At 34.4% G+C, this 24322-nt stretch overlaps 1 protein-coding gene across 7 annotated transcripts in view; it reads right to left on the bottom strand.

The window, feature by feature from the left end:
- CD200 (CD200 molecule) overlaps window positions 1-22365 on the bottom strand; it is a 42551-nt gene extending 20186 nt beyond the window's left edge. For 2 of the 7 annotated variants that reach the window (XM_051985281.1, XM_051985282.1), the window contains exons 1-4: window positions 21744-22365; window positions 15453-15534; window positions 12442-12768; window positions 1365-1643 (exon numbers count right to left, since the gene is read on the bottom strand). In XM_051985281.1, coding sequence (XP_051841241.1) covers window positions 1365-1643; window positions 12442-12768; window positions 15453-15534; window positions 21744-21776 — 721 coding nt within the window. In that variant the 5' untranslated portion in view covers window positions 21777-22365. Of the gene's footprint in view, window positions 1-1364; window positions 1644-12441; window positions 12769-14637; window positions 14750-15452; window positions 15535-19935; window positions 20045-21743 lie in introns of those variants that run through there. The other 5 variants (XM_051985284.1, XM_051985283.1, XM_051985288.1 and 2 more) reach the window with 4 other exon arrangements.
- Between the last annotated feature and the right edge of the window lie 1957 nt (window positions 22366-24322).

The raw sequence follows: 24322 nt of genomic DNA, 5'->3' as shown, positions 1-24322 counted from the left end.
CTGGACAATTTTAGAAGAGTACCCTGTGCTATTTTCCCTGGAGAAAGATCTATATGCCCCTTCAGGGTACATCATTAGTACTGGGGCTAGATACATGATCTATTTGGCCTAACTACTCACAGAGTGCAAAATGGAGTGAAACAGGTCAAAATAAATGTCCTTCTCTTGTATAACCCTAGAACCAGCAATGTATATGAGAAGGCTATAAATAGAATGTAGGCCAGAGAAACAACTTCCTTTTCTCTTAGAATCATAAATTCCCTTGAAAGTTCAGCTCAAGTATCATTGTCAGTATGAGTTTTCATGATATATCAGTTGCTAATGCTTCCCCCTTCAAATTATTTTGCATTTATTTTGCATATAATTTGTATACACTTGAAAAGTAGCATCATATTTCCCCTTGAGACACTATTACAAAAAAGTCATGTGAACCTTTGTTAAGTACTAATAGGCATTAGATGATTCCGTGACTCTTGACGAGTCACTTTGATATAATATAGCTTCTATGGGAGACAGCAATGATTTTGAGATCCCCTGATTTTAGGAGGTCTTCTGTTCTAACAATAAGTCAGTAATCCTAAATCTTCTGACTTTGGAGTCTGCCTCAGGGACTTCCCACACTCCCAAACTAAGAACAATCTATTTGATTTTGAATTGACAACTTCTCATTTCATTGCTGACTGTCAGATAACTTCTGCACTCAAGATAGTCTTAAAGACCAAATCCTGAGACAATAGTGATAATCTGTTGTCAGTGAGAACCAAATTCTGGAGATTATTCCCTAGCCCTGACCCTACCTCAGGGCCATAGAATTAGCATGTCAGTGATAGAAAATTGGATAAAAGTGTCTTCTCACTCTTAACAGTTTGCTTATCTCTTCTGGAATCTGCAATCGGTGTTACAACTTTGCCCCTTGACTAGGAAATGGGTTCAAGCCTGGAAATTCTTTTGAGACACTTGGCAACACCAGTCTGTAACCCCAAACATTTGGGGTCCCCTTCCCAATCTTAACAACTTCACCCTGTTTACTTCAATTTGCCCATTTGTAAAATGAACTGGAGAAGGAAATTGCAAATCATTGCAGTATTTTTGTCAAGAAAATCTCAAATGGGGTTACAACGAGTAAAACATGACTGAAATGAATGAACAACAACACCAATAGGTTGTTGGTAGTATCAAGGACAATACTCACATATAACCGCATAATACATCTGCAAATCTGCAAAGTATCTTCCCATACTCCCTCATGTTGTTACCTATCTCTTTGTTTTCCTGGGGGATCCATTTTCCATTTTTCTATGAAGAAAGAGACAAAGAATGACACTGACTTTGTGTCAAACAAATACCTGCATGAACATTTTTACCTGTGCCATTTTTGCTCGGGATCACAACATATTCCGTCTTGTTCTCCATGTGCTTCACTATACAGAGTATCTTTTTCCCCACTTGCTTCTCAGGGTCTTTGAAGTAAAGGATGCTAGTTTCTGAAGTGGTACCATTTGGATATATGGTGCGCTCGGTGCTATTCTGCACCTCTAGCCCCACCTTCCAGGAGATCACTGGAGGTGGACGTGCAGTGGCAGAGCAGGTGACATTTAGGTGGTTTTCAGAGAATTGGTAGTTAAGGAATACTTTAGGCTGTACTGAGACAAAAACCAATAATGGACTTCAATCAAAACGGATTTAGCATCTAAGTGCCCAGCACTATAAAGGTTTTAAAAAAAAGTATAAGAAATGATTTCCAAAATATATAGGTTCATAGGGAAATTATAAAGTGTTCCAAAGTATAAAAAATGTTTTTTGTTTGTTAGTTCATTTTATTCTCATAACCTTATCAGGTAGATGATATTATAGGTGTATAGCTGGAAGGGACCTAATCCAACCTCACATTTTCCAAATAAGAAAATCAAGACCCACTCACTCAGATTGTCAGTGGACAACTAACTTGAATTCATTATTTCCACTATATCCCAGCCATTCTGTTCTCTACCCTCCTCTCCCAGAAAATCATTGGAACTTACCACACAGTACCAAAAAAAAAAAAAAACCAACAACATTTAGATGACTTTCAGAGAATTAGTAGTTGAGGAATACTTTGGGCTGAACTGAGTCAAAAACCAACAATGGACTTTCATCAAAATGAATTCAGTATCTGTGTGCTTTGTGACCCCACATGGGGTCTTGTAACTGAATGTAGTCATCACAAAATTATGATATATTATCAGTAAATGTTTGATTTATACACCTCTTTTATATATCTAGGTACCTAGAGTCACGTAAAAATTTCTTGAGTGAAAAGGATGGAAAAGGTTTAAGCCTACACTATACCACATTCTTATGTAAAGAATGACAAGAAAAACCAGTGTAGGTAGATCATGGAGTGCATGAAGAGGAGTAAGGAAAGAAATCTGGAAAGGTAAGAAGGAGCTAGGTTATAAAGTGCTTTAAATGCTTTTAAAGTGCTTTAAGCAGAAGATTTTATATTGATCTTGTTTGAATGTCACAAAGACTTGAAATATGGCTAGGATCCAGGTAGGTAGAAAGTAAGAAATAAGGTACTCACAAGAAGGGGTTCAAGAGGCAGGAGTCATCATGGTGTTATGCTCAGTTTGTATTTTGGGAGCAGGCAATGATAAGGAATAGTGGGAAATTATGTTCGATGGATAGGACATGGCTAGATTATGGAGAACTTAAAAAATCATTTAGAAATTGATATCTGATGCAATATAAAGTCACAGTACAATCCTGGATAATGGATGCTAAAAGTAAGTGGAAATCTATCAAGAAGCCAAAAGCTGAATATATTACAGAGAGTCATCACCAGGAAGTGGATGGCATTAAGAGATAATTAGTCAACATGGGCCTGGATGCAAATGGGGTCTGGCAAATACAATAAGCTTAAATAAGTAATATACCACAGTCAGCCAATGCATAGAGAAATAAGCCAGTGAAAGATTTAGCCAGATAAATAGGCAGTTTCCAAGAGATAAAATAGCAAAAGTGACATCACTATACAGAAAGTAAAGAATCTCAAGCATGACAAATAGGAAGATGGATCTATCTATCTATATCTAGAATTATATTGTAAAGTGAGCATAATGATAGCACTTATTTCCCAGGTTGTGGTAAGGATAAATTAAGATTAAAAATCACAAACCACTTAGCAGAGGTAATATATAGTAGGAAGTATGTAAAAATTGTCATTATTATTTTCAATTTGGGGAAGAAAGTGAATCACAGAGTCTAAGAAACTTGCCCAGAATCACATAGCTCTTAAGTATCTGAGGCAGAATCTTAACTCCAAGCTTCCTGGCTCCAAGTTCAGACTCTATGTACATCATGCCATCTAACTTTCTAGGCAGTGTTGGTGACAGAACAAATGAAATCGAAGGGTCAAATCCAAGCAAGCAACATTTTGACAAAGCAGCTAAGTGACTGAGAGATGAGGCATTGGAAAGAAAAGGAACAGGAACAACAGCAAACAATGAGAAACTTTTCCACATTACCTTCCTCCTACATCAGGTCATACTAAATTGATGAATTGGTCTAGTAAACTGACACAGATTAATGACTGATTTAACATTCAATGGTTGTGTACCTTCTGCAATCTTAACCTGCAAGGACAAATACTATTTGAAGCTTGAATGACTGCTTTTCTCATATCTCATAAGTTTCCTAGAAACTATCTTCTTTGCTGCTGAATAAGAACCCAGGAAGCTTAGTAACAGACAAGATCACCTTTGCTTCTTCAGAAACTATATGAGAGCTAATAGCTAAATCTAGGCTCCTGGCTGCTTAGCAATCACTATTGCCCTAAAACTAACATTATCATTAGTTGAATGATCTGCTCCCTTCTGATCTAAGAGGACATTTCTTTCTTTTTCTTTCTTTCTTTTCTTTTTTTTTTGGATGTGAAGGAAAGATTAAATGGCCCCTTTGGGGACAAAATAGAACTGGAAAATCTCTTTGCAGAAATGACCTTAAGTCCCAGAAATGAAAAAAAATGAGAGATCTGAGATAAAGTGCTTTGTTATATTTTTAAATGTTTTATTTAATATTTTCTGTTTCTTCCATTACCATAATATCCCATGTGTCTCTCCCTTTCTGTTTCCCAGAAGATCATGTTGCATGACAAATAATAATAATAATAAAAAAAAAAAAACAACAACAACATTTAGATGACTTTCAGAGAATTAGTAGTTGAGGAATACTTTGGGCTGAACTGAGTCAAAAACCAACAATGGACTTTCATCAAAATGAATTCAGTATCTGTGTGCTTTGTGACCCCACATGGGGTCTTGTAACTGAATGTAGTCATCACAAAATTATGATATATTATCAGTAAATGTTTGATTTATACACCTCTTTTATATATCTAGGTACCTAGAGTCATGTAAAAATTTCTTGAGTGAAAAGGATGGAAAAGGTTTAAGCCTGCACTATACCACATTCTTATGTAAAGAATGACAAGAAAAACCAGTGTAGGTAGATCATGGAGTGCATGAAGAGGAGTAAGGAAAGAAATCTGGAAAGGTAAGAAGGAGCTAGGTTATAAAGTGCTTTAAATGCTTTTAAAGTGCTTTAAATGCTTTTAAAGTGCTTTAAATGCTTTTAAAGTGCTTTAAATGCTTTTAAAGTGCTTTAAATGCTTGTGTACCTTCTGCAATCTTAACCTGCAAGGACAAATACTATTTGAAGCTTGAATGACTGCTTTTCTCATATCTCATAAGTTTCCTAGAAACTATCTTCTTTGCTGCTGAATAAGAACCCAGGAAGCTTAGTAACAGACAAGATCACCTTTGCTTCTTCAGAAACTATATGAGAGCTAATAGCTAAATCTAGGCTCCTGGCTGCTTAGCAATCACTATTGCCCTAAAACTAACATTATCATTAGTTGAATGATCTGCTCCCTTCTGATCTAAGAGGACATTTCTTTCTTTTTCTTTCTTTCTTTTTTTTTTTTTTTTTTTTTGGATGTGAAGGAAAGATTAAATGGCCCCTTTGGGGACAAAATAGAACTGGAAAATCTCTTTGCAGAAATGACCTTAAGTCCCAGAAATGAAAAAAAATGAGAGATCTGAGATAAAGTGCTTTGTTATATTTTTAAATGTTTTATTTAATATTTTCTGTTTCTTCCATTACCATAATATCCCATGTGTCTCTCCCTTTCTGTTTCCCAGAAGATCATGTTGCATGACAAATAATAATAATAATAAAAAAAAAACCCCATAATCCCAACTAATTGATACGCTAAAAAAAATCCAAAAACCACGCAGTGTGAAACCCTCACAAACCTATCACCTCCATGAAGAGGTGAATTGGAGAAGTCTTTTCATATATCTTCATTTAAATCATACTTGATCTTTTAAATTTTGATAATCTTTATAATTTTGTTTTTTGTGTGTAATTGTTCTTTCCATTTGTACTGTTCTAGTTCTGTGAATGGTATTCTTGACTTTGGTGACTTCACTCTGCATTAGTTCACATAGTTCTTTCCATATTTCTATCATACCCATCATTTTTTTACAGTATAGTAATATTCTGTTGCATTCATGTATCACAATTTGTTTAGCTATTCCCAATTGCTAATTACTATTTTGCTAATCTACTTTGCTTCCAGTTTTCAGCTGTCATGAAAAATAGGGTATAATGCCAGTAATGAAATCCAAGCTCAACACTATCTACTGTGTCACTTAGCTATCTCATGAAAGGTCTGTTAAGAGGATGCCAACAATAACTGAAACTTTATAAATATAAAGGACGTTATATTTGATCCTTGAGGTAATAGGGAGCTATTGAAGTTTACTAGATATCTTAGATGAGGAGGGTTAGAGGAGTCATGGTTACAGAAAAATCATGTGGCAGCTTAGCAGAAGATGGCTTAAGAAGACGAAGAGCCAGGAATAACTTCAGGAGGCCTCAACTCACAGAAAGTCTCTTTACTAGCACTAATGAAAGACTCTCGTTTTTCACACTGGAACTTACAATCATAGTGGAACAGAGATACTCTTCACACTTCCAGGGCAGAAAAAAGTACTTGTGATCAAGTTCCTTAGGATCTCTGAACATAGCTGCACAAAGCCATTGAGGCTTAGAATAGTACACCCTCCATACTAAAAACAGAGTTTTACTTTAAGAAAAAGTTAAAAGCCAAATAATAGGTTGAGAAAACGAGCAGACAACAGAAAACGATTCTGATCATAAAAAGATCATGGTGACAAGATCAAAACACACACTCAAAAGAAGATAAGAAAGTTAAAGATCCTACATCCAAATCCTCCAAGAAAAATAAGAATTGGTTTCAGGCCATGGAAGAACTCAAAAGGGATTTTGAAAATAAGAAAGATAGAGGAAAAATTGGTAAGAGAATTGAACAAGTGGACTTTATGAGAAATTATGAAACAATTAAACAAAACCAAAAGATGAGAGGGAAAAAAAAAAGAAAACAATATGAAATGTCTCATTGCAAAAACAGACCTGATCTGGACAGTAGATCTAAGAGAGACAAGTTAAAAATTATTGCTCTAACCAAAGGTCATGATCCAAAAAAAAAGTCTAGTAATAATCTTTCAAGAAATGATCAAGGAAAACTGGCCTGATATTCTAGAACTAAAGGATAATATAGAAATTGAAAGAATTCACCAGTCATTTCCTGGAGTTCTCATAAGAACTCTCCTTTCAAAAAAACTCCCAGGAATATTATAGTCAAATTCTGGAACTCCTTAGTTAATGAAAAAATATCACAAACATCCAGAAAGAAGCAATTCAAACATAGTGGAGCCACAGTCAGAATAACATAAAATTTAGCATCTTCTATATTAAAGGACTGAAGAGCTTAGGATACTCAAAAGAGTAGTGGAACTAGGATTACAATCAAAAATCAACTACCCAGCAAAACTGAGTGAATTCCTTCAGGGGAAAAGGTAGAAATTCAATAAAATAGAGGACTTTCAAGCATTCATAATGAAGAGACTAGAGCCGAATAGAAAGTTTGTTTTTCAAATACAAGAGAAGTATAAGGAGGGAATCAGGAAAGGGATATCATAAAGAATTTAATAAGGTTTATCTTTTTACATTGCTATATTTTAGGATGATACTTTTTAACTCATAAGAACTTTCTCATTATTATGACAGTTAGAAGGAACATATAAAGACAGAGGGCACAGATATGAGTTGAATATAAAGGAATAATATATAATAAATAAAATTAAGTGGTAAGAGAGGAATGTAATGGGAAAAAAGGAAAAAGAGAGTTGGAATGGCTTAAATTATCTGCGATAAAAGAACTTTTACAGTGGAGGAGGTAGGGAGGAAGGGAAAGGAAGCAAGTGAACCTACTCCCATCAGATCTGGCTCAAAGAGGAAATAACAAACAAACTCAATATGAGTATAGAAATCTGTTTTAGGAGGAAAAAGGGATATGGGAAGGGGGGAAAGTAATAGAAAAGAAGGCCTATTTGGAGAAGGGATGGTCAATAGAAAAACACTTTTGAGGAGGGACAAGGTGAAAAGAGAAAGGGAGAATAGAATAATTGGAGGGGAATACAATTAGTAATTGTAAGTGGGAAAAGAACTTTGCATCAAGTTTCTCTGATGAAGGTCCCATTTCTTATATATGGGGAACTGAGCCAAATTTATAAAAAAAGAAAAAAAAATACCCAAATTGATATATGATCAAAAGATATGAACTGTTCCCAAAGGGCTATAAAATTTTGTATAACCTTTTATTTAACAATACCACGATTATACATTAATCCCAAAAGATTTTTTTTTAAAGGAAAGAAACCTATATATACAAAAATATTTATAGTAGCTCTCTTCTCAGGACAAAGAATTGGAAATTGAGATGATACCATCAATTGGGGAATGACTCAATAAATTGCGAAGTGATTATGATGTTATACCCTTTTATAGAAAGTGATGAGCAGATACTCTTAGGATAATCCTTCATGATCTCAAGCAAGCTATTATAAAGTATTAATTCTGGGTAATATTCTGGGATAATCATCTTTGAATGACTTAGGTAAAATCAGCAAGACAATAATCCATGACAACTCTGAAGGATGAAAAATGCTATCCATGCCTAGAGAAAGAACTAATTGTGTCTGAATACAGATTGAGGGATATTCTTTTTTTTTTTTTTATCTTGATTGCTCTTGTCAGAAGATGATCTATATTTTATTTCATAGCATAACTTTTATCTAAGTGTTTTGCATAATTTCACATGTATCTTCTTAATGGGGGGGTGAGGTGGAGAGGAAGGGAAAGAATATACAGCTCAAAGTTTTAAAAACAAATGTGAAAAATATTTTACATGTAACTGGGAAAAATATTTTTTAAAAAGATGGATTAGATTGGGGAGAGACTTAAGGAAGAAAAACCACTTAGAAGGCATTTACAATAACCCAGAAAGAAATGCTGAGGGTCTGAACCAGGGTAGTAACTATATGAGTAGAGAGAAGGGGAAAAGTATAAGAGCATTTATGAAGGTATTAAGATCTATCTTCTGGCAACTAACTGGATATGTGGAATGAATGAGAGAGTGAGAAATCAGGGATGGGTGTGAGCTTATGAATGGTGAGAATGGGTGAATGGAGAATGGTAAAGACCTATATAGTAATAAAGAAATGTAGAAGAGATCAAGTCTCCAGAGTAAATAGAATGAGTTCTGTTTTGAATATGTTTACTTTGAGACATTTATAAGACACTGAATTCAAAATATCTAACAAGCATTTAATGATGAGCCTATAGAATGGGAGAAAGATAACTTTGAGGTCCAGCCATCAGGGTACCAATTATCAAATAAGAAAAAGTTAGAAAATAAAAAATAAGAGACTACAATGGGGAAAAAGACAAATTACTGAAGATCTCTGGATAAAGGAAATTCCACTTAAAACTTTAAGCACAAAGAGTTAATTCATCAGGGAAGATATTAAAAGCTGATAGTCTCCAGAATATCTAAATGAATCCCAACATCTCTGAATCAATATTTTAAAACAAATGGAAAGGAATCAATATCTGATGAGGAAAGGAAGCTATGACTTTACAAAAAGCATGGAACCATACCAGTATTATGTCAAATGTTTCAAGAGAGAAACAAGAAATGTGAAAGAAGATTTTATGGCTTGTACAGTGGGAAAAAAAGAATAAAAAGACCATCCTGAACCCACAGGGATGAGACTTTCCAAAGAAAACAATGGATTGCGAATACAAATATGTAGAAGAAAAGAACAATTTTGAAGACAAGAAACAGAAAAGCAACAATTCTTAAAAAAAAAAAAAAACACTGATCTTTACACAAGCAAAATGCTATGTCTTAAAAATAGTGTGTATAAATTAAAACAGTTCTGAGGTACCACCTCACACCTATCAGATTGGCTATGATGGTAGGAAAAGGTAATGATAAATGTTGGAGGGAATGTGGGAAAACTGAAATACTAATACATTGTTGGTGGAATTTTGAAGTGATCCAACCATTCTGGAAAGCAATTTAAAATTATGCTGAAAAGGCAATAAAAATGTGCATACTTTTTGATCCAGCATGTCACTATTGAATCTGTATCCCAAAAAGATCATAAAAAAGGGAAAAGGATCCACATGTGCAAAAATATTTGTAGCAGTTCAATTTGTGGTGGCAAAGAATTTGAAAATGAAAGGATATCATCAATAGGAGAATGGACAAATATTTTGTGGTATATGAAAGTAATGGAATACTATTGTTCTATTAAAAATGATGAAAAGGGTGATTTCAAAAACGTCTGAAAAGACAACATGAACTGATGCTAAGTGAAGTGAGTAGAATCAGGAGAACATTATACACAGCAACTACAAGACTGTGTGATGATCAGTGATGACAGACTAGGGTCTTCTCAGCAATTCAGTGATCCAAGACAATTCCAATAAATTTTGGATAGAAAATGCAATCTACATACAAAAAGAGAACTATGGAGGCTGAATGCAAATTGAAGCATGCTATTTCTCCCCTTTTTTCCCTTCTATTTTTTTCTCATAATTTTCCCCTTTTGTTTTTTTTTCTATCCCAACATGACTCATATAAAAATGTTAAAATGAATGTACATGTATAGCTTATAAATGTTTATTTGTTTGTTTTTTTAAGAGAAAGAAATGATGAACAGGTTGATTTCAGAAAAGCCTGTAGAGACTTATATGAACTGATGCTGAGTAAAACAAGCAGAACCAGGAAAACATTGTACACAGCAACAGCAAGATTGTATGATGATTAACTATGACAGACTTAGCTCTTCTCAGAAATTCAATGATCCAAGGTAATTCTGACAAACTTTGAATAGAAAATGCAGTCTGCATCCAAAGAGAGAACTATAAAGACTGAATGCAAATTGAAGCACATTGTTTTCACCCTTTTTTTTTCTTCTGCAGTTTTTTCTCTTGGTTTTTTCCTTTTTATTCTGATCTTCTTCTCCTCAAATGACTTATGGAAACATGTTAAAAAATGAATGATCATGTATAATCTAAAAAATTAAATTAAAAAAAAATAGTGTGCATAAAGACAACTTAAGGATCATAAGTCTTTTAGAATAACATGACAACACCAGCCCTGAAGTCAGGAGGACCTGAGTTCAAATCTGGGTCTCAGATACTTAACACTTCCTAGCTGTGTGACTCTAGACAAATCACTTAAGCCCAATTGCCTCAGGAAAAAAAAAAAAAGAAGAATGACATGACAAGTAAAAAAAACCTAAACACCATAATGCAAGAAATAATGAGAAAACTTCTCAGAACTTTTGAATATAGAAACAAAATGCCAATTAAAAGAATTCACATGTAAACTCATGAAACATGCATACATAACAGTCATACTTATCTTGTAAAGTTTAAAACACGTAGTGTTTAAATCTATTGATTCCAATGACAAATAATAAATTCTACAGCAACTGAGAGAAATCCCTTCAAATATAAAGAAAAATAAATTAAAATAACAAAGAACATAAGTTCTCAACCCACCAGAAACCAGAGAAGAGAAATGAACAATTATTTCTTTTATTATTTTAAATATCCTATTATTCCAAATGAATTTCATTACTATTCAATCAAATTCTTTAAACAATTATCATGAGGAAGGTAAGGTGGTAGAAATGCACCACATAATCAGAGATACTGGAAAAATTTTATCATGAGAAAATACTTCTATCTTCTTTATATTTTGCAGAACAGAATAAAGTAGAGGTAACTTGATAAAGTGATAATATAAATTTTTTAGAAGAGGGAACTCAAAATAGGTACCTTAGAAGTTTTAATTCCCTGATGAATATAGAGCTCAAAAAAAGATAAATATAAGGACCAAGAATAAAAATTTAAAATAGACAAAAAAGAGAAAAAGAATGAAAAACATGTTATAAAGACATAATTTTCTTTTTTTTAATGTTAAGCATATTGACTCTTTCCAGCAATGAGATGATCTTGTGATGAAGTGAACCATTTACATACAGAGAGAGGATTGTAAGAACTGAATGTGAATCACAACATAATATTCTCACTCTTTTTGTTGTTGTTCGCTTGTATTTTGTTTTCTTACTCATTTACTTTTTTTCTTTTGATCTGATTTCTCTTGTACAAGAAGAGAATTGCATAAATATGTTTATACATTTTGGATTTAACATATATTTTAACATGTTTAGCATATATTGAATTACTTGCTATCTAGGGAAGGAGGTGGGTAGAAGAAGGAGAAATTCTGAAACACAAGGCTACGTAAGGATCAATGTTGTCAAATTATCTGTGCATATGTTTTGAAAATAAAAAGCTTTATAAAAAAAGTAGAATGGGGGAAAGAAAAAAGATGATTTTGAATATATGAAATTAAAAAGCTTAACAAACAGTATATAAATATACATACATATATATAGCCTTGTGTTATAGATAAAAAGTCATATAGATAAATGGCTTTTGAGTGTGCTGTAAGAAAAGACAAACATAACGAATAAAATGAAACATGGAAAAACTTCTCGAACTGGTGCAAAGTAAAGTCTATATAACCACATAATATCCACAGCAACTACAATAATAGAAATGGAAGAAACCCATAAAACAATAAAAAGCAAATGCACAGAATTACAAAAAAAAAAAAAAAAAAAAAACACAGACATAATCCCAAAGAGATATCTCCAACCCACTTCTTTGCAGTACTGATAGGTTCATGGGTGAGGGAGCCCCTCCCACTTTTTCAATGTATTGGTCAATTTTCCTTATTTTCCCCCTCTTCCTCTTTTTTTCTTTAAAAAAAATTATTTGTTATAACATGAGTCTCTGAGAGATAAGAAAGGAAAGTATATTGGGAAAAATTTTGAAACATAAAAAAGAAATGTTTATTTAAAAAGCAACAGGCAAAACAAATAAACGAACAAAAAACATAAAAATCTCCCAGATTACCAATGATATGCATGAATAGATACAAAATCTCACCATAAAGGTTGAGGCAGGTTTTTCCTGAGACTGTTCCAACACCAAAGACGTTAAAGATGCATAAATAGCATCCCTCATCCTCGACTGAAGTTTTCGAGAAAGTGATGGCTGATTCACTGAGTCCTGGATGGGTTATTTCTATTTTATCCTTGTAAGCTGGTTGGATTACTATTCCATGCTGTTGGCTGAAAGTTGCCATGTTTTCTGGTCTTCCATAAATGAGTTTCTGCCATGTGACTATCATGATCTCTTGAAGAGTCTGCAGGGAACATTTTAAGGAAGCAGGTCTCTCTAGCATCACTGTCTCATCCTCAGTCACCACATTTCCTGTGGGTTCAGAAGAGTTTATTTTTCTTTTTGGTAAGAGACCAACATCACCTTGATTCACAGTTACTTCTGTGAATTCTTCTCTATAAATGCATGGCTGTAGGGCCTTTTTATGTCCCTATATACAATTCTTAGTTAAAGGATTTTTTCCCTCAAATTAAAGAAAATGAGAAAGAGGGGAATAAAAAAGTATAGTTCCTTCACCCTCAAAACTCCCAATTCTGAATTATACTTTCAGTAGCAAATGGCATCAGAGTAATAAATGAAACAGCAAATTAAATAGAATGGAAACCCTAAGCTAAAAGAATCTTAGATTTCAAATTGCATATTCATAGTTCACCTAGCTACTCTACAATTTTAGAATTATGACCCTAAATCTCAACCTCAAGATACTGCAATCTAAACTATTTTCTCAAGATTTGTCCACAAATAAGATAATAATTTTCACAATTCTAGTTTAGAATTTGTAATACACTTTCTATATGTTATCTCATTTGATCCTTTCAACAACTTTGTGAGGTAAATGCTATTATTATCCTCATTTGATAGACAAAGAAAATGAGGTTTGGAGAGATGACTTTCTTAGAATCACAAAGCTAGCAAATATCGAAGGGAAGATTCCAATCCAGGTTGTCCTGCCTTGAGATTCAGTATTCTACCCACCAGGTAATGCTGCTTTTCTGATCAGCATTTGTGCCGCTATTCCTCAGGTCCTTGAAAACTACATGTTGTCTTTCAGTTTCTTATTCTCCAGAAATAAGAAAACCCAATCCATTTCATCTTTCAATCTTGACATTATTTTCTGTCTGTAATATTTTAATTATTTGGAAATTTATTGAGTGCTTCTATGCCAATATTCATGTAAATAGAGGAATCATAACAACTAGCCTCAAATATTTAAAGCATTGAGAGGCAGAAAAGAGATTTATTTGTACTGAGGAACTCCAGGAAGGACTGATCCCCAGAATTAGGCAAAGCAGTTCAAAGCTCCTTTGATGCAGTTTAAAGACAAACTTTCTAACAATTATGGATCTCTAAGTATAACAGACTGACCTGATGTCAGTATTCAAGAAGACAGATGACCATCAATCAAAAATATTGTAAAAATAATGACAACAAAAAAGAAAAACGAAACAAAAAAAGTGCATCAGAATTTAGATGATCTGATCTCTAAATTCAAGTTTTCTTATTTCTTGCCCCAGAATAAGGAAGGAAACAAGTAGTTATTAAGCTCCTATTTGCATCTTGAAGGGAACAGGACATTACTAATATGATCACATTTAATCTTCACAACAAGCAAGGTAGGTGCTTATCCTCATTTTACAGTTGAGGAAAGAGGCAGACAGAGGTTAACTGACTTGTCCACTAAGTGTCTGAACTGGATCTGAAGTCAGGTGTTCTTAACTGTAGATATAGGTGACACAGTGGAGAAAGTGCCAGGTCTTGAAGGCAGGAAAACCTGCTTTTAAATCTTGTCTCGAACACTTTGTAGCTGTGCGACCCTGGGCAAGTCACTTAATCCCATTTGCCTTAATTTCCTCATCTGTAAAATGAGCTGGAGAAGGAAATGGCAAAGCCCTTCTAGTATTTATATTAAGAAAACTCACAAAGAATCAGATATGAGATAAATGACTGACCAACCACTACTTCTGACTCCAGCCTAGCATTCTCTTTTATGTTACACAGCTACCTGTCATTCTCTTTTATGTTACATAGCTACCTGAATAAATACTTGAGGAATTATATTGAATTGAAATGACTTTAAAAGTTCTAGTGATCTATATCCCTCTTGAAAATATATACTTTTTCCTTATGTATGAGTAATGAAATGTTGTGACTGTTACTAACTAAATGATCTTGGGAAGTCACCTAATTTCTCTGAGCCTTTTTAATTTATAAAATGAGAGTGTTGGTCTCTAAGATTTTTCAGGACCATCTTCAGTCATCATGATGTATGTCTTGCCACTGGACTCAGATGATTCTGGAGGAGAGAGTAAGACAGATGACTTTGCATGTCTCTGTTTCATTTAAATCCAATTTAGTTGTGAGCCAAGATATCACCCTCCTAATGGTCATTAGGAACTCTTAAATGTGTTTTTCTCCTTCCTTGTCTAACAAATGAAATAATCTGTGCTCATTTTTGATCCATTTTCTGTGTTCTGTCTTCACCGAAACTGAAGACTGCTTATTATCTTTTTACCCTATCTTCCACTCCAAGTTGCTCTATTTTCTTTTCTTTCACTGTGAATCTTCTAAAAATTCTCCACATTTGTCATAAACTGTGAAGTCTGTTTCTCCTGAAACAAGGTCAAGTAAGGATCCAAATTGTACATTAATTTAACCATGACTAGATCATATAACAAATAGCAGAATGGGTCATTGAGTTGCTTCTATTCACTTGATTAGTTATACTAAGTCACTAAGTATACTAGTCAACAAAGTCACACTATTTGTGACCAAGATTAATTGTTCATCATGATGATGCAATTGAATTTGTTACTTGGCAACCCAATCTTGCTTGATTCTCAATGACTATGATTATCAAAAACAAAAAATCTTCACAAAAACATTCAATTTGGTGAGTCACTCAGACCCAATCTATAATATATAACACAACAATATCAAGCTCACCCTATTTCATTGCTGACATTTGCTAAAAGTATCAGAGAATACTATATTCTTACCTTGTGCCCAGCACTGCATCACAAGAGTCATGCTCCAAATCAGACTGTATTTGAAATGATGAGAGAAGAATTTCTCATGTACCTACAGATAAAAAAGAATATTCAGATGAAGCTTTAGTTATCAGCAAAAACACAATGTCCTGTTTATTTCAGAGAATTTTTCAGACATCAGGCAATGATTACTTTGTCAATATCTTGTTTGATTTTTGTGGCCAGCGTATCAGAATCATGACTTTGCAGCCAAACACACTAACTATGACTTCAAAAAAGCAAGCTTTTTTTCCTCTGATTTGAGGAAAGGTGAACGACAAGAGCCTGCCAAACTGAGAATAATCAGTGACTATCTATGAACAGCACATTATATCTCCAGAAATTTCCATGCTATTTTCAAAAATACTTTTTTTTTTCCTTTTTCCCCAGAAGTTTGAAAGGCTGTTATTTGAAGAGCAAGTTAGTAACAATTCCCCAAACTCACCCAAACCGGTCTTTGAGACCAGGCAATTACAGAAAGCTATGAAGGGCCTGCGTAAAAGCTGTAGTACCGGTAATATGTAACCCATTTTCCTGATCTCCTGTTCCCCTCACTTTCAGCATACTCCCAAATAAACTATTAAAGCTGGGAAGGTTTCTTCTGAAAGTCATTGAGGTTGAATCTTAAGGCTAGAAAAGTAAAGTGACTTGTACACAGTGCGACACAGCTAGTTAATGGCCTTATCTCAGATAAGGTTTTCATGGTCACCTTGAAGAAGCTGAAAATTCTCTGAAGTGAGCTTCTCCCAGGATTTAATCTGTCAAAATTATAAAGCCTCTTGGCTTAGATGGATAGTAATCACTTCAATTTGAACATGTCTAAAATTAACATTTTTTTTCATTCAAAATTAGTCCCTTCTATACTTCCACATTTGCACCATTCTCCCAATCACCTAGATTCTAAAACTTAGCGTTTATATTTGTTTCCTCCACCTACGTTTGACATCTAGTCAGCCAGTCCTGGGCAGCTAAGTGGCACAATAGATAAAGCATTAAACCTGGATTCAGAAAGATTCCATTTCCTGAGTTCAAATCTGGCCTCAGCCAATTACTAGCTCTGTGACTCTGAGCAAGTCATCACTCCATTTGCTTTAGTTTCCTCATCTATCAAATGAGAAGGAAATGGAAAAGCTTTCCAGCATCTCTATCAAGAACACTCTAAATGGGGTGATGAAGAATTGAACATGATGGACAATACCAAATCTTGTCGGTTCCTTTAATCCCTATTGACATTCTTTAGGTCAAGACTAACACTTCAATTCAGTGATTCAATTAAACAAATATTAGACACTCAAAATGTTCATGTTCATAATGCAAAGAGCACCAGATTTGAATTTGTGATACTTACTACCTATTCATTAACTTCTCTATGCAACTTCCTCATGCAAAAAATGAGAGCAATGCATTAGATGACCACTAAGATTTAGTTGTAGGGATTATTTACTGTGACTGCCATGCTTTGTTGATAGTGCCTGATTTCTAGGGTCCATGATTTCTCCCTTAATATACAAAATTATGATTTTTCCCTTTTTAGAATTTTGTTACTGGACATACTACCCTCTATACTATGGATTTTAAATAAATTAATATGAAAAACATTTATATGTAGTTATATTCATTAATACAGCTTTTACTACCATTGTCCTTTTAGAATCTAATGGGATTAGGTTATTCATCCTATTCTGTAATCTCTGAGTTAGCCTTTTCACTGTAGAATCCCAATGTAAAAAACTCTTGTTTTTCATCCTGGATTATTTATACCTTCTGAATTCAATTCTCCCTGTGCAACAAGAAAACTGTTCGGTTCTGCACACGTATATTGTATCCAGGATATACTGTAACCTATTCAACATGTAAAGGATTGCTTGCCATCTGGGGGAGGGAGGGGAAAAATCGGAACAGAAGTGAATGCAAGGGATAATGTTGTAAAAAATTACCCTGGCATGAGTTCTATCAATAAAAAGTTATTTTAAAAAATGAATATGAAAAACATTTATATGTATAGTCATTAATACAGCTTTTACTACCATTGCTCTTTTAGAATCTAATGGGATTAGAAGGTTATTCATTCTATTCCATAATCTGAGTTAGCCTTTTCACTGTAAAATCCCAAAGTAAAAAACTCTCTTTGAAACCTACATTCCTCATTTGAGAAAATAACTCAAGCCATTTTTCTGGCAAGTCAGAGCAAATCAGAAAATTTATGAAACAGATCTGGCAGGGAACATATACCCACATCTCTTGCTTCTTCGGGGAGGTAAGTATTAATAGGACCTTGTTGGTTTTCTTTTTTGCTTTTACCCCAAAACTAACTCAGTAAATCTCTTCTCCCAGCGAGAATTCTAAAGATAAAATGTTTAACTGATTTGGGATGGTTTCATAGAACCTGGTATCATGTGAATTATCCTCCCTTCACAACCTTCTTGTTAACTAACTTTAGGCAAATCAGAGAACATTCTATGTTCATATTGCCATCCCCTTCACCAAGTCCTGAACTCAAAAACCCCAAGCAAAGATCCCAGAAAAGACCTTCTTCCCATCAGTCATTATGTTGAACCATACTCAACTACCCCCAAAGCAGGAAACTTTAATACATCTAAGATGAAATTTTCTCTATTTTTTTTTTTTAAGAAAAGGAAAGCTGAGAAGGACTTTTTAAAATCGGCTGACTAACATTCCAATTCAGATATGGATTTAGCATATGGAGTAGATGTTGTTGCTGAGGGATTATTTCAAGTTAGTATGTTCCTGATTATCTCTAACACCATCCAACAACCATGAATGACAGAGTATCAGAGGTGGTGTTGAGACTTTACCAGTGTTGATGTCTTCCCACAGCAGAGACTTAAATCCCAGCAATCTTTCCCTTGATTTTCAGAAGGCGAACAAAGCACAAAGATTTACAGCAGTAGAGAATTACAATATAATGTTTTCATACTATCATCTGACAAAGTAAATGATAAGATTCAAGTTAAAATGTTTTAGCTTTAAGAATTTTGTTGTCTGTAAAGTATATTGTAGATTTCATTTGTTTTGAGGTGTTAGCAGAAAAGGACACAGAATTCTAGGGAATTACTGGTGAGAAAAATGTTCTACATGTTACCAATTTTATCTTGGTAAAACATTTTATTATTTCATTGTTACTATGTTAAAGAAAAAGTGCATAATATCAGAATTAATATTATTACAAAGAATTGTATGCAGAAAGCTGTATTTTCAATAATCTTTAGTAAAAGACAAGTCTTTAATGGCCATGAAAACCTAAGCCCTTGCTCTTGTTTTTAGCAGTTTATTTACCCAAAGTTAGTTAATAGGAAAGTTGTGGAGGGAGGATAACACAGATGATGCCCGTGTGAGTCCAACCTAAGCCAGAAGGCTATTTTACCTCTGGGAGAAGAAATTTTTCATTGGATTAAGAGAAGATCTTCTGAGCTGGGTTTAGGCAAAAAAGAAAACCAACAAAGACCTGGAAGTAAATATAGCTGTTTTTGACTCTTTCTCAAAATGTACATTCCTGGAGAAACTTGCTAATGAAATAAGGCAGCCAGCATGTTGGCAAGACTAAGATAAAAAGATCTAAGGTGAGGAGGAAACTTCCAAAGTAAGTCGGCAGCTAGAGCAAGGTGGCAAAATCTAAAAAGTTGCAAATCAGCCCAGGAGAGGAAAGAAAACAGATTTTAATAATATACCATTTACCCATTTAAATGTACTGATGTTTTCAAATGTAGATTTGCTTTTAAAATAAAAAGTAGACTTGCTTTTTAAACATGAAAGCAAAAATGTTGCTCTGGAAAAGGGTAAAAAAAACCTTCCTCTTGATTCAATTATATTTTAAGAGGACCCTCAGAAAAGCACAGAAACCACTACAAAGTACTGTTAATAAATCTATGTAAACAAGCCATATAATCATAATAAAAATTAAACTCTTGACTATTGTTTCAAATCTACAGTTTGTAAGTTTGTTAAATTCATGGGAGATAAAAACCTTTTCGATCAACATTATATCATCTCTCTGTGTGTGGCTATACATACATACATGAAAACAAACATTACATTTGTTATTTATGTGTGTGATATACTTTCACGCACATACTCTTTTTTAAACGTGGCAGAGGGGGACAGAAAGTACTGTATTATAAAGTTACAATATATAAAAAAAAAAAAGAACAGGCAGATTCAGTAAAGATGGACTTAAATTGAATATTTTCTTTGTCTTCTCCTTTGTGTTCTCTTCCTCATTTGGTGATAGAATATAAAGGAACAATTTATAAATAAGCAACAAATAGCAGTATGAGATATAAAATATATAATCCCCTTATCCTTCTCCGGCTCATACGGCAAAAAATCCAACCCTGGATGATTTGCTTTACTTCTCTCAAAGGATGGCAACTCCCCTTCCCCAACTCCCCGCGCCCGTCTTTCTTTCATTCCTATGTAAGAAGAGTGATCTTACTTGCAGCTCCATCAGCCAGAAGAGGGAAGTCTCTTGCTCTCTAAAATTTTGGCGACTGCAGCGATTTCCAAGCTAAAGGGCTCAGAATGCGCTGCAGACAAAAAATCAGAAAGACGTCATACGTCACCACGTTTATAGAGAACGTGACGCAGTGGTTCGAGTCGCACCAGCTAGTTCAAATGTGCTCAAGACACTTAACGCATCCCTACTGTGTGAAGTTCGGCAAGTCACTCACTTAACCCTAATTCCCTCAGCAAATAAATAAATAAATAAATAGATGGAAATGCTGTAATCTCTGAGTTAGCCTTTTCATTGTAGAATCCCAATGTAAAAATAAAAACAAGCATTTCCATAACACGGTATAATAATAAGATGATTACATAGGGAATTGCAACTTGCTAATCCTTTTAAATATATAAAAAACCTTATCATGTAAATTTCTTTTTTCCTTGCCCCTCACCATGCCTGCCATTAGACACAAACATACGCGTATAATCATGTTATAAATATGCATATGTAATCATATATACATATATATAAAATCATACAGAATTCTGATGGATGTAATGTCCAATTATGACGTCAAAAGAATCATAATGAAGCACATTATAACTTGACAGAGAGGTAAACGACTAGAGGAATAGAAATACATTCTTAGACATAGTTCACATATTACATTTGAAAGTGGAGTCCTAAAATACATTGGTATGGGAGTCTCTGCTCACTAGTGGAGCTCAATATTCTTTCGTAAAAGTAAGAGAAAAGAGAGTTTTGAGTGTCTTCAATTTTTAAGACTTCTCAAGATTCTGAAAGTGTCTTTAATTTCTGTACTGTCTTCAGACATTTCTGGCTTCCTTGCTTTAAAATGGAAGATTGGTAATTCCAACAACACTTTAGGTTAGTGAGAGGAAAACAAGACTCTGAGAAGAAGTTGACTTGAGAAGAGTTCTCCATTATGTCCCTAACTCCAACTTGCCACAAAAGACTGGGAAATTTATGCTTAAGTGAGATTTGGGACTCTTGTCTTGGATACCTCACTCCCAATGGGAGAGCTCCTTCACACTGTATTGTCTCATATAAAAATTCTCCTGTACATATTTTTCACTGATTTCTGTTTTGGTATTGATTTGAAAAACCACCTAGCTGCCCCACATATGGATTATTTCAATGCTGGGTTTTAGGTTTTCATAAAAAAAAATGTGGCTTGTTTTATATAACTTTAGTTTCAAGAACAAATCCAGGGAAATTCTCTTAAACAAAACCTAGCGTTGTTTCTAGAAAGTTATTCAATAAAGTAGATTTCAGGGAGTGATATGGCACAGTTGATACAGTGCCTAGCCTGGACTCAGGAAGACTAATCTTCCCGAGTTCAAATCTAGACTCAGACAGTTTACTAGCTGGTTGACTCTGGGCATCTCACTCCACTTCTATTTACCTCCGTTTCCTCATCTCTTAGGAAAGATAATAGCACTTACCTTGGGATCAAAGGAGATAAAAATGAAAAGTGTCTGGAATATATAAATTTTAGCTATTTTTAACATTATTATTACCCATGTAATACTTTCGAGCTACAAAGTTTTTTTTTTTTTTTTTTTTTTTTCCACATACATTATTTCCTTTGATGTTCACAAAACTTCCACGACAGGAAAGCAGTTAGAGTATTATTTTGCCCACTCTTCCCAATCAAAAGATTACATAATATATAGAAAAGCACTCGCTCTTTTCTGGCCCTCTGCTTCCTCATATAAACAAAGGGCTGAAGTGGCTGAATTTCAGGGTCCCCCTCCACCACCTCCCTTTTCCCCCACCTTGAAACGCTCACATTCCCTGTTGTTGAGCATCTTCCTTCCCTTTCAACGAGGAACGTGACAATCACCGGGTGATGTTTTGACTCTCAAGAATTGGATTTAAGTACGGTTCTGCTGCTCTGGGGCTGCGATCTTCAGTCTATTCCCAGAAGTAATTTTCTCTTCCACTTCTCAGCCCAACACTGCAAAAAATCCAAGCGCGTTTGCAGGTCCTAAAGGCAGTCCTCTTAAAGCTAGTCCCGAAAGCAAGCGTCTGGCTTCAAGATTGATTAAGCCACAGGCAAGAATGACCTCCCTTTATAAACTAGATGACGGAAAGGTAGAAAAGTTTCAAGGTCTCCCTGTACCAAGCAGCGAGCTGCTTTGCAGTGTTCCGCTCAACAGGATGCCGCCCCACCAGCAGTCCGCTTTCTGCAAGCACTCTGTTCTCTTCCCTAAGCCTGCTTCATCCCTTCATTTACTATCACTGCTTTAGTCGGAGGACCGAAGCCCTTCATTCTCTAGGATCTCGGAGGCTCCAGGGATTTTCAGGCTGTCAAGTTCAGGGGAAGCAATTCCATTCAATTTATAACTCTGCCGTAAAAGGAAAAAAGTTAGGTTTAGATGGTTTAGTAATCCTGTTCTCACATGCAAGAGGAGTAGTTATAGGTGGAATTCTGACCGCCTGGGAATACCGGGTGCTGTAGGCTTTGTCTACGGCCATACCACCCTGAACGCGCCCGATCTCATCTGATCTCGGAAGCTAAGCAGGGTCGGGCCTGGTTAGTACTTGGATGGGAGGTGGAATTCTAAAGGTTTTTTTCAGGCTCAATCAGATTTTTCTGCGGATTTGACATTTTAAAAATCATCGTCAAACCTTTAAAACGAATCCTAAGGTTATTTTATTTTGAATTTCTCTTATCAGTTATAACTTATTAGTTGTATCTTTTATGGGTGTCAATAGCATGCATTTCTTCTTTTAAAAATTGTCCATCCGTTTTCGATGAAAGAAAACAAAGCTATCAATAGTATGAAAAATGTTCTAACGCACTAATATTAGAGCAATGCAATTTTAAAAAGCTCTGAAGCGCCACCTCACAACTAGTAGATTGGCTAAAATAACGGGGAAAAAGAATGATGAACAAAGGTGGCAAAATAGGTACACTAGATAATCAACCGCGAAAGACTTAGTAATTCTAATCAATATAATGATCCACCAAAATTCCAAGACTCGTGATAGAAAGAAAAATGTAATCTTCCTACAAATAGAGAATTGATTGACACAGTGCAAGTTAAACGATAATGTCTGTCTAATTTTCTCTCTTTATGCCTCTCCCAATGTCTCTCTGTCTCTGTCTCTCTCTCCATCTCTCCTCTCTCTTTTTATCTGGTTTTTCTCTATGTGTGTGTGCTTCACTTCCTTCCTATCTCCCCTGTTTTTTCTCTCTCACTCTCACTGTGAAATGTTTTCCATTACTTCATATGTATAATGGGCATTGTAATTTGTACCTTCTAAATGGCAATAAAATTGAATTTTGAAAAAAAAAAAAGAAAACAGCCTATTATATTCTTTGACTACTTATTTATTGAGGAATGATTCCTATTATATGTTTGAATTCATTGCCAATATAGTTTGGTTAACTTTTATTAAAAACAATTCCTTCAAATTTTTCTTCAATGAGCTATTTTTTCATCTTATTTTACCCATATTAATTTTACCAATGGAAACATTTTTCAATTTTACATTATTTAGATAACCCTTTTTGCCTACCAAGATTTTTTTTCTTTTTTAATTAAGTCTTTCCTCTACTAAACATTTAGAAACTTGTGTTCTCTGACAGTAAATATGTAAATTAATTTAGGTAGTATCATTTCCCCCTTTGAAATGGTATTGATATATGTGTTTTTACATTTCTTTTCTGATATATATCTTTCCAATTCCTTTGACAAGCAATTCTCCCTGATGATTGGGTTGGACCATTTTATAAGGATTTTTCTGTTTTCAGTAATTGTCCTAATTTTGGGGAGTAGCACTGATAGAAAATTCAGCAATAGAGGGGGAGGCTCTAATTAACTGTTTAATAAATCAAGTAGTATTTTTTTTCCTTTAAAAGTTTCCAATGATAAACTCAGCCACAAAATAGGAAAAGGATCATAGAATGAATTACAAACAAATAACATGTTGCTTTAAAAAAGCATTCTTTTAACAGAAAGATTCACACAGATTTAAAATAAGGGTGTGGAGCAGAATCTATTATACTTCATCTGAAGTTTAGAAAGAAAAAAGGTAGGGGTATCCATTAGGATCTCAGACAAAGCAAAAGCAAAAATATAGGAAAAATCAATTTTGATAAAAGGCATCATAGATCATAGACAATAGTGCAGCTAAGTAATGGAGGGGATAGAGTGCCTGGTCTGAAGTCAGAAAAACTAATCTTTGTGAGTCAGATCTGGCTTCAGACACTTATTGACTATGTCTTACTGGGCAAGTGACCTAATTCTATTAACTTCAGTTCCTCATCTATAAAATGAACTAACGAAGAAAATGACAAATCACACAAGTATCTTTGCCAAGAAAATCCCAAATAAGTGTCAAATAA

Source organism: Antechinus flavipes, chromosome 3, assembly GCF_016432865.1.
Source record: "Antechinus flavipes isolate AdamAnt ecotype Samford, QLD, Australia chromosome 3, AdamAnt_v2, whole genome shotgun sequence".
Classification (NCBI taxonomy): Eukaryota; Metazoa; Chordata; class Mammalia; order Dasyuromorphia; family Dasyuridae; genus Antechinus; species Antechinus flavipes.
The sequence above is the reverse complement of the archived record's forward strand: the minus strand, read 5'-3'. Positions and strand labels throughout refer to the sequence as shown.